The sequence below is a fragment of the Castanea sativa genome, chromosome 5 (genome assembly GCF_040712315.1).
Source record: "Castanea sativa cultivar Marrone di Chiusa Pesio chromosome 5, ASM4071231v1".
Lineage (NCBI taxonomy): Eukaryota > Viridiplantae > Streptophyta > Magnoliopsida > Fagales > Fagaceae > Castanea > Castanea sativa.
In genome coordinates this window covers 13,352,673-13,364,138 of record NC_134017.1, presented here as the reverse complement: position 1 = coordinate 13,364,138, position 11,466 = coordinate 13,352,673, and the positions used below count along the sequence as shown (strand labels likewise).

The 11,466-nt window shown below is 35.5% G+C and overlaps 1 protein-coding gene and 1 long non-coding RNA gene across 4 annotated transcripts; one reads left to right on the top strand and one right to left on the bottom strand.

Moving 5' to 3' along the window:
* Positions 1-967: 967 nt before the first annotated feature.
* LOC142634097 (uncharacterized) lies at positions 968-11,177 on the bottom strand. Of its 3 annotated transcripts, none has more exons than XR_012844037.1 (7): positions 10,767-11,177; positions 10,407-10,567; positions 9,855-9,915; positions 9,459-9,746; positions 8,824-8,927; positions 7,171-7,272; positions 968-1,174 (listed from the first exon to the last, which is right to left on the bottom strand). It is a non-coding gene; the product is annotated as an uncharacterized LOC142634097 (long non-coding RNA). The 3 variants fall into 3 exon arrangements; XR_012844038.1 differs by having other exon boundaries at positions 9,459-9,726; XR_012844039.1 differs by lacking the exon at positions 8,824-8,927.
* On the top strand, positions 3,651-4,758 carry LOC142634096 (uncharacterized). Its single transcript, XM_075808373.1, has 2 exons — positions 3,651-4,001; positions 4,105-4,758. Exons 1-2 carry the CDS (start codon positions 3,651-3,653, stop codon positions 4,675-4,677), a joined length of 924 nt encoding a protein of 307 aa, XP_075664488.1. The 3' UTR covers positions 4,678-4,758.
* Positions 11,178-11,466: the final 289 nt, after the last annotated feature.

The following is an 11,466-nucleotide window of genomic DNA, read 5'->3' as shown; positions in this document are numbered from 1 at the left end:
TGGACCTAAGGACCTTGGTTTCCAAGGAAACATTTTCACTTTGAACAATGGTAGACATGGAATGCATCTGTACAGGAACGACTTGATAGAGCATGTACAATGGTGGAACACTACAAAAAAAGAGTCTACTAGCGAGGATAGAATACCCTTGCAAAAATTCAAATATCATCGCAAAAGGTTATTAGCGAGGGCATATGGCCCTCGAAGGACGTCGTATTTGCTCTTGTTGCTAAAAGAGATTTTGCGACCATACCTTCGCAAATAAATAATTTATAATGGCAATCCATTGGCACTACTGAACAAATTTTCCCTCACAAATATATTACCAAACGACGAGAAAAGTCGACGACTTATTTTTAATGAGAGGAAACAGCCGTCGTTAACAACTATTTGTAAGGACCTTTATACCTTCGCAATTAGTTATTTACGAATTCCAAATTGACGACATACTTTTTAGTGACAAATAATAGCATCGCTAAAATTTATTTGTGAAGGCTGTTAACCCCTTGTAACTTATTTTTAGCGAGAAAAAACAGTCGTCGTTAGCACCTATTTGTGAGGACCTTAATACTTTTGCAATAGTGACAGATAATGGCATCGCTGAAATTTATTTGTGAGAGTTTTTAGCCCCTCGCAACTTATTTTTAACAAAGAAAAACAGTCATCGTTAATAAATATTTGTGAGGACCTTTATACCCTTGCAATTAGTTATTTGCAAATTTCAAATTAATGATGAGACAAATAATGACGTCGCTAAAATTTATTTGCAAAGGATTTTAACCCCCTTGCAATTAGTTAAGAATAATTATGAGGGACTTTGTCATCACTATAAAGTTATTTATGACCAATTTTTTATGTCATCAATGGTAATATTTTATATAATTTTTGAAATATTTTATTTTTAATTTATTTTATATCATTTTTGTTTAACTTTCATGTTGCAATAGTCCAATAATTACTAAAAATTGATCCATCGAAAGATAAAAATTCATATAAGTTCAAAATTTAAAATATAAAACATACAAAGAAATCCTGAATTTAAACCTTGTTTTAAACTTAAACAACTAGAATTATGACAAGATCTATATTAGTCTTCCTCTAAGTCACCCTCCAAGTTGCTTTCAACCTTTATGTTTTTGTTTGAGTTGTCCTCTTCATCTCTGCTAGTACCATCCTAAAATTATATATTTATAGACATTAGCAACCGGTCAGACTTAGTGCCCGTTTGGTTGGGCTTTTAGGACCCAAAACGTAGCTTTTTCATAAAGTTGGCAGTGGCTGGGCGTTTGGTGAAGCCTAAACGCAAATTTTAGATAAAAGTTGCGTTTTAAGGCAAAGGCATCAACGTTGCATTTTAGATAAAAGTTGCGTTTCTAAAATGGTGGTCTGAAGGTCCATATCTCAAACGCGCATCAACGTTTTCAGCTCAACGGATAGCTGAGACCTAAAATTACCGAATCACCCTCTCATCTCATCTCTCTGCTTCGCTGAAATTTCTGTGTAAGAATTCCTCTCATCTCTTCTCTGCTCTGCCTTCTCCGTGCTGCTACCGATCTCCCTGTGGTAAGTCATCTGTGACTTCTTCTTCTTCTTCCTCTTCTGCTTTCTTCTTCCTCTTCTTCTTCGTCCTCTTCTTCTTCTTCCTCTTCTTCTTCTTCCTCTTCTGCTTTCTTCGTTTTCTCTTATTTGTAATTTTTTTGTTTTAATTTTTTTTTTCTGATCTGAGACAGGAATCTTGAAGGTACGCATTTGATCAAAAAGGCACCAAGCAAGACTGATCTGCTACCAAAATCCACCAGGTACCAACAGTGATCCGAATTTTTTTTTTTTTTTTTTAAAGATCTAAAACAGGGTGTATTTGATCTAATTTATTTGTACCTTTTTGAGTTTTTGAGGGTTTGGAGATTTAATGATGACCCATTTGGTTCTTTAGTTGATTGGGTTTTGAAATTTGTTTGTTGATTGGGTGTATTTGATCTAACAATTGAATCATAAAGATATTGCTTCTTATGTGTTTGAGTTGTTCGGTAACCTAACATTTGTAACAGTCATTCTTTTTTCGGGTGGGATGGGGAAAGGGGGCATTTAATACCATTTAGAACTATGCTTATAAAAAAAAAAAAGTATCGTTTAGTACTATGCTGAAGTATGGAGACATCTTTGGTCATTCTCTATATGGTATGTTTTTTAAGAATTCAAATATTGACCATGAAAGACTTGAAAGATGTAGTAGATCCTAGATAAGTCTTGCGTTTTATGTACTGTGGCACTAATATTGTAATAACATGTATTTTTAGATTAGTTCACATGATTCATTTTATGCAAGGGACCCATTTTCAATATTGCATTGATTGATTCATAAGATCTATGAGAATGATTTATGATATATCAACAAAAAAAAAAAGATCTATGAGAATTATTTATGTTTTTTTATTCCATTTCATTTATATTTTTAAAGAGAAATCGATATGGTAGTGTATGATTATTGAAAACTTGAATTACTAGGGTATGTAGAGGATTTCTTTCATGCTTATCAAGCATCATATAGATTGCTATAATGGTGTCTGTTTCACTTAAAAGACACAACTGATGACGGCTTTTCTACTATGGCTTTGTCGTGCTAAGGTTTAGTCTAATAGTTATAAGTATATAAGAAATTGATAGACTAGGAAAGTTTGTTGTATTACACTGGAGATACCAGAGGAGGTGGTGATGGTGTCAATTTGAACTTTGTTTGGTGCCTGGTAATGAGATATGTAGGTCAGAGTTTCTCTTAAGAGTTGTTTGGTGCCTGGTTCCAGCCTCGCCAAGAAGAAGGGCGGCCGAAGAAGAGCGGCAAAGCGACGCCGGCCGCCGGCCGCGGATGGGTCATCCGTCGCCGCCGGGCATGACCCATCAGCCGACAGGCATCGGCCGCCGCCGCATTACATTGGAGATACCAGAGGAGGTGGTGATGGTGTCAATTGGAACTTTGTTTGGTGCCTGGTAATGAGATATGTAGGTCAGAGTTTCTCTTAAGAGTTGTTTGGTGCACAGTTCCGGCCCTTCCGCCCGGCGGCCAAAGCGAGCCGTAGGGCATGCGTGTGCGAGCACACACGCATGACCCATCAGACGAGCGACGATCATCCGCACCGCCGGGCATGACCCATCACCCCGGCTGCCGGCCGGGCGTGCCCGGCATCGGGACTGCATCGAGCTCGCCGATGGGTCATGCCCAGCAGCAGCAGCTGATGCTGCATTACACTGGAGATACCAGAGGAGGTGGTGATGGTGTCAATTGGAACTTTGTTTGGTGCCTGGTAATGAGATATGTAGGTCAGAGTTTCTCTTAAGAGTTGTTTGGTGCCTGGTTCCAACCTCGTCGGCCAGCGACGGCGGCGGCGGCGGTACGTCGATGGGTCATGCCCGGCGCTAGCCGTCCAGCAGCAGCAGCCTGCTGCTAAATGCACTGCATAATATACTTCATATGTACTCTAGGAATGCACTGCATAATAAAAAATATGAACTAGTTACTTGAGCAAATTGACACATATTTAATTATTTTCACTCATGTATGTGTAAACTTATTTTTTATGTTATTGATTGTGCGTTTTTTGCATTTTTTACAATCTTCTATTTTTTGCATTTCTTATGGTTGGTTAACTTTATAGATGGGAAAAAATACCACTTCCAACCCCGAGGTAAAAAAGGCTAGAGCATATTGGGATATTAATCCATCGTGGACAACTACTTTTTGTAACCTTTGTGTGGAACAAATTCAAGCCGGGAATAGAACAAAAGGTGCTGCCTTTAGACCCGAAGGTTGGTTCAATTTGGTGACCAAATTTTGTGAGGAGACCGGTCAAAACTATGATAAGGACCAATTAAAAAGTAGGTGGGATGTATTAAAAGGTGATTGGAGAGTGTGGGAAAAATTGAGGAATCTTGACACAGGTTTAGGTTGGGATGCAGTGAAGGGAACGATTGCCGCTCCTGATTGTTGGTGGGACCTGAAGTTGAAGGTGAGTTGAGTATTTTATTAATATGTAGTTAGTTGGAGATAGTTTTTTTTTTTTTTTTTTTATGGCATTCTTATATGAGTGAAATTACAATTACATTTTGTAGGAATTACCCAAAACTAAAAAATTCCGAGAGAAAGGTCCACAGAATCTAGAACAACTTGAGATAATGTTTAGGGATGTTGTAGCAACTGGGGTAGCTGCATGGACCCCTTCTTCAGGTACATTACCTCCAACAATGCCAAAAGAAGGTGCTGGTGATTCAGATGGTAGCTCCGAATTTAAGGATAACCAATGTGACATGAGTTTAGACATTGGTAGTTTGCAGCAAGGAAATACTAGTCAATCACGTAGTTCAGGACAAAAGCGAGCTAGTGAATCAATACCCTCACAAAAGAAAAAGAAGAAGATAGGAGGAGCTGCAATGTTGGACAATCGTATTAGTGAGTTAATAACTGTATGTCAGAATAGGTCTGAAGGTACTTCTCGAGAGTCACCAAGTTCAATTGATAATGTAATGGCGATTGTGAAAGCACTTCCTGGAGTGGATTTTGCGTTTGTGGTTGAAGCTTCCATTCTCTTTCTAAAAAAGTCACGTAGGGAGATGTTCCTAACTTTTAAGGACCCAGAGTCACAGCTGAAGTGGCTACAAGCAATAATTTATAGGCAGCAGAAGTGACTAACCTGATGTGGTATTAACTATGTTGTATTAGCTTTAAACTAAGTTAGCTATGTTGTATGAACTATGTTGTATTTGCTATGTTGTATTTGCTATGTTGTATCAACTTTAAACTAAGTTATGTGATATTTAGTATTAGCTTTGGACTAATATATGTGTAATGCAAACATATTTGAAATTTTCATTACAGTGTTATGTACTTGATGTTGTGAATTGTCTTGGTATGTTGTGAATTGTCTTGATTGAATATTTGTTATTTTGTTGTGTAGCTGAAACCAATATGGATGATTATAATGGTACTCATGAGAGTGGCCATTTTATGGAACTATTAATGGATGGGGATTACAGAAATTATTGTGATGATCATGATGGTAGTGATTATAACAATGTTGACAATAATAATGATGGTGATAACAATGATAGTGATAACAATGATGGTGATGATGATGATGGTGATGATGATGATGATGATGATGATGATGAAAGTAGTGACAGTGATGATGACAGTGATAGTGATTCTGACAGTGATGATAGTAATGACAATTCTAACGAGGAGTTTTACCAGCTTGTGACAGTTACCTGTGAAGCAGTTGTGACATATTTCAATAAGTACATTAGTAAGACTCCTTGTCATGATTCTGAACAAACGGGGTGGAATTGGCTGAGACGCTGTATGGAAGGTGATGAGACTTTGTGTTACAATATGTTTAGAATGAGAAAGGAGGTGTTTCATAATTTGTGTCAAGTTTTACAACGTGACTTTGGACTTCAACATTCAAGGAATATAAGGTTAGAAGAGTTAGTGGCAATCTGTTTACTGATACTTGGTCATGGAACATGTAACCGAATGGTTCAAGAATTATTTCAGCATTCGGGTGAAACCATAAGTAGACATTTTGAGAAGATGATCACTCTGTTAGGTGCTCGCTTTGCAGAAGCATATGTAAAGCCTTCGGATCCAACTTTTAGTGAAGTTCCAACCAAAATACAAGATCATCCAATTTATTGGCCACATTTCAAAGTATGTGTACTATTGTATATTTGAATAAGTGTTATTGTCTATAAGATAATACAATGCATGTGAAACTGAAAACTATTAATGTTTTTATTAGGATTGCATCGGTGCGATTGATGGCACACATGTGATAGCGATTGTACCTACTGAGAAGTCCATTCCATACTTTGGAAGAAAGGGATATCCAACCCAAAATGTGATGGCTGCATGTGACTTTGATATGTTATTCACATTTGTTTTGCCTGGATGGGAAGGTGCAGCACACGACACCCACACCCACATTTTTCTTGATACTATTCGTACACAAAGTAACAACTTTCCGCACCCACCACCAAGTTTGTAATTGGTTAATCAATTGTTCATTATAATGACATATTGTGTGTGTTTAATACAATTGAATTTCTTTGTTTAGGGAAATATTATGTAGTTGATTCTGGATACCCAATGATGCAAGGCTATTTGGCACCATATAAAGGGATATCATACCATCTTCAGGACATTCGAAAGAGAGGTGGAGGCCCTAGAACTAGACATGAAAAATTTAATCATGCTCACTCATCTCTTCGATGTGTGATTGAGCGCACTTTTGGTGTGTGAAAGAATAAATGGAAAATTATTAGAAACATGCCATCTTTTCCATTCCATATCCAAATACTTATTGTATCTGCTACTATGGCTCTTCATAATTTTGTTAGACTAAATGATAGGGATGATAAAGAGTACATAAATGCCAATGAAGATTCAATTTCTAAAAGAGAACGTAATAGTGAAGCATGTAGCAGTTATGAGCAAAACTCAGGAACTTTAACAGATCCTACAATGGTGGTTCTTCGTGATTCCATTGCAAATTCTATTTGGGGGGGTAATAATTAGTAGTTGTATTTTTTTTTTTTTTGTATAATATCATGTAGTACAATTTATATTTGGATCATTGGTATGTATTTTATATCTTTTTACATTTTTATATAGCACAATTTAAACTTGGATTATTGGTGTATATTTTATCATCTTTTTACATTTTCATTTTGTGCTTCATGATGATGAAAATTGTTTAGATTTAATTAATATTAATAAGAAGTCATTAATGGTAATAACAAATAATTATGCCACTAAAAAAGAATAATTGCCCAAACATTATTAAAATAATACCAATAATATAAATTTATTATTATTATTATTATTTAGTAAGTATATGAAGTAGTTGAATTATAAGTATGAAATAAACTCCCTTATATATACATCGTCCTTTTGGTAATTTGTCCCCCAACCGCAACTTTTATAGTTTTAGCCAAACACTCAGCTTTTTCAAAAAGCACTTTTTAACAGCTTTTACCAAACACTCAGCTTTTTGAAAAATCACTTTCTCATTATGCACTTTTTCAAAACTCAACTTTTTCATTATGCACTTTTTTAAAAAGCCCAACCAAACTCACCCTTAAGAATACGGGAAGCAATTATTACAATTTTAGTTGGCATACCATCTAAAAGATACTCTAGGGCTACATAACCCGAAGTTCCTGAACCTTAATGATGTTCCTGTTTTGGGCCCCATTGGACACTGCAAGACCAAAATCTGAAAGCTGATTCCAGACAATGTGAGAAAGAGAGAGAGGAGTTAAATGGAAGATAATTAAAATGTTCAATAGCAACATATACAAGACAAATTCAAGAATTTTATTAAGGAAATCATAGACTACAATGTTTTTTTAAATAAATTTTACCTTAGCATTGAAGTTGGAACCCAAAGTATAATCGGTCCTTGTCACAAAAGACTAATCCCTGTAGCCTAGGTGTCTACTCTACTTTCCAAAGAAAATAATCGATGGACACTAAGAACTAAGAAGGCATCATCAGAAACCTCTAACCTATGCTTGTTAGATTTAAATCAAACTACATATATCCCAACTCTGATCAAGCAAACCAAAATGTTCTTTATAAAATTAGAGAGCATTTTTACAAAAAAAAAAAAAAAATATATATATATATATATATAGACAATTCAAAGAACTATTTAAAAACTTGAGACCAAGAATAAAATGGCTTTCATCTAATGCTATACATAAAATGGGTTGATAGAAAATTGCAAATCAATTTTCATATTGGTTATCTCTAAAAGAGGGAACATGAATTGGCAGGTGCACTACTTGTTAGACATTGAGCTTGAGTCCAAGCAAATGAGTGTCTATATAATCAACTAAAGGGGGAAAGACCTTAGCTTTTCTAACTTGCCCATGCTTGCTCCTACTTTTTAACATAAAAGTACATTACATAAAAATAAGATAAAAAATAAGTTGATACAAAATTGAAAAGAGGAAGAAAACCCGGAGCTAAATTGTTGGGTGTCTGTAAGCGGAAAAGTTCGAATAGCAAGGGTCACTGTTTTAGTATGACTCCATGATCTCCTTCCAACCTCCTTAAATTTAAATGAAGATAAAGTCTATTAAAAAAAAGGGGGGGGGGGGGGGGGGGGGACTTCATCTCTCAATTTGCTTGCCACTAAAACAGTAAATGAACTTTAGTGGTGAGGAAATAAGTGAAATTCACCCACACTTTCCATTATACTCAATAACCCACCAAAGTCTAACAGGTCACAAAGAGAGAGGTGATTGGCAAAAGCTGCAACCCAGATCCAATTCCACCACACTAGCAGAACCAATCACTAGATTCATCACCTAAAATACTCAATCATTGTCCAGGTAATGGATTTTCCATAATCTGACAGATCAAAATAAGATTTAAAAATAAAAAAGAGACGCTGAAACATATAGGCGCATAAACATTGAAATAGAGCTCACAATAAGGTTAAGTTGATAATCATTCTTCTAAGCTGGTAGCAGTGGCACCAAATTAAACATGATAGTTGTGTGCGAGTGTGAGTGTGTGTGTGTGTGTGTGTGTGTGTGTGTGTGTTTTTAAAGCAAGAGAAGAATACAAGGCTGATTTCCTCTAGATAATGTATGGATTCCAAACATATCAAAAACCATCAGAATGTAGGTATAAGGAAATATTGGTCCAAATATGTTGTCAATTGCTTGGCTATTGGCATTTAAATAAAAAGTTATATTTGTTTGGAGTGCAAAAAAAGTAAACAGGGCATGGTAAATGCATAAAACAGGTCCAACGAGCATTACCTATGGACAATTGTTGTATCACCATGGCCAGTGCGAATTATAAGTATGGTATTAGTGGGTAACGTGGCATAGAGGCTGCGGATTCTAGCATCCAAATTCAGGTCCTAATTCCAAAAGAAAAGAATATAAGAGCAAGTACAAATGTAAACTATAACCTCTAAAGGGGTTACCAAAGAAAATTAAATATATTTTAACAGATAAATATTTTCCCTATGTTTCATAATAAGTTACTCATAACACAGGTTGTTACAAACAAGATATGAGTATTATATAGCCACAATGACAATGACATCTACATTTATATCTCCACTAGTATCCTCCACGACACAGGACACAGTGGCTCCATTCCCTGCCTCATTTCATAGGGAACCTCATTTAGTTGAAATTTGGCTCTTCACAAGGACCACGTTTGGTGTAATGAGCCCAATTTTGTTTTAAAGTAGCAAAAAACTTGCAAAGATGATAATTAATATCTTCCACATGCTTTTCTTAATGAATATATATATTTAAGCTATTTTTTTCTTAAAGATCTTCCAGGTTGGAACTATCAAATAATCAAACTATTAATTCTCTAAATCTCCACTATTGCTCGAATTTCCATTTGCTAATGATAAAATGGAAAAAGAAGTACTTGCCATATCGAATCTTTAAAAGTGCTAGTTCCATAGTAGCTTTTGCATCCATCTTTAATATTGTCATGACCATTTCTTGACTGCTGTATCTCCTAAGAAAGAAATTTCCTAGCAAGAACTCTTAGAGTAGTTTTGTAAGATGCACCACAGGGGTGCTTGTACAATACTGCAGTATCTATCACCAAACCATGAGAAATCTTTAATGCTAACAAGTCATTCTCCAAGGAATGCCCAACAAGGATGGTCTCTTTGTAAACCAGCTTTAGAAAATCTTCATGAACATGGAAGCAACTGTAAATAAATAATAATAAATAAAAAGTAGTCTTAACATGCAATCAATCAATGAAGCAACAGCATACAATCATGTTAATCAAGTAAGCATACACCCAAGTAACAAACCTGAATTTCCTTAAGGCTTGTGGTCACCCCATTTAGCAACTCACATGTGATTCCACTAAACCTGAATATTCACAATGAATTATTATCAATGGAAAATAGTCAAGTCAAATCACTTTTGACACATTGATAACATATATGCTTTTTTTTAATGATGATGAACAATCTGGACATGAAAACTGATAACATACATACAGAGAGAGAGAGAGGACATCCAATTGGCACAGTCACAGTGTGTAGGAATCAACTTTTATTATATAGTATATGATATATAAAATAAGAAAACAGTCATAGTTAAAATAAATAAATAAAAAGACAGTATTGATGATACATATTGGGAACATTAATATGTATCATGGGAAGTTGCTAAAACTCCAACAAAGTTTCTTAGCATTATAGGTTGCTTTAATGATGAAAACACAAGATATCCAAAACCCAAATATTTCTGTTGAGTTCATTTCTTAAAAATCAACTAAAAAATATCCAAATATATATCTGCCAAAAGCTCAAACAAAAGTGTATAAATGTCTACTAGAAGCTCAAACGAAAGTGTACCTAGTGTTGTAGTCAGTGATAGTGTTTGATGGTTTAACCAATTTATCTAGCGCAACTTGGAAACATTCAGTCATGGCGAATTAGTCATCCAAGAAAAATAACGTTGATTACCAAATCTTCTATATACTGTAGGAAGAAATAAACGCGTCCACATAATAGACCTGCAAAATGGAAATTTTACAAAGTTAGATTCTACAAAAAGAAGAAAACATTCAGGTATTCTATCAAACAATTTTCGTGCATGTAATAAAAAGTTTGTTAGTTAAGTCCACCCCAGCAACAGCAAATGTTTTTGAGAAAAGGGGGTGATTGGTAGAGAGAGAAACAAATTAAACTTTATAGAATTGAAAATAATCAAACCTTGAATTAAAAGGTGAAATCAATGTGACCAAAACATGCTCCAATTAAGTCTAGGAAAGTAGCTATGAGAAGGAGATAAAATGCTCCAAGCAAAATGGCATCGAAGGAGTAAAATGCTTGAGTGTGATATATAATTGGCTGAAAGGATAAGGGAAAGTGGTTGGATTGAAGGCCAAAAGACCAAATACTGAAACCAAGTCAAACCTAACGGCGAGATTGGAGGTCGACGACGGCGGAGGCGGTGGCCAGCATCGGTGGCAGAAGGTGGCTGTGCAGTGGGTGGCGGTAGCAGATGGGTGGTTGTGCAATGGGTGGCGGTGGCAGATGGGTCTGATGGAGGGGAAAAAGAGAGGAGTGAGGGGAGAAAGAGAGATTACCGTGACAGAGAGTGAGAATGAGAAGGAGAGAGCTCATGAAATCCCTAAGTGAAAGTCTGAGAGGGAAAAAATTTTGGGGAAATTTTGTGAGAGGGAAAGAGTGAGAGGGAAAAATTTGTTTTTTTAAATTCTTTCTACAGTGCACATCTATCTATAGATGTGCACTGTTTATGAGAGCTAAAAAAAATTAATTTTTTATTTTGTGTTCACATTACCTTTTTATTGTGGTGTTTTTATTGTAGTGAGATGTATTATTTTATTGTGGTAGATATATTATTTTATTGTGATGTTTATATTATTTTATTGTATTGAAAGTTAAAATA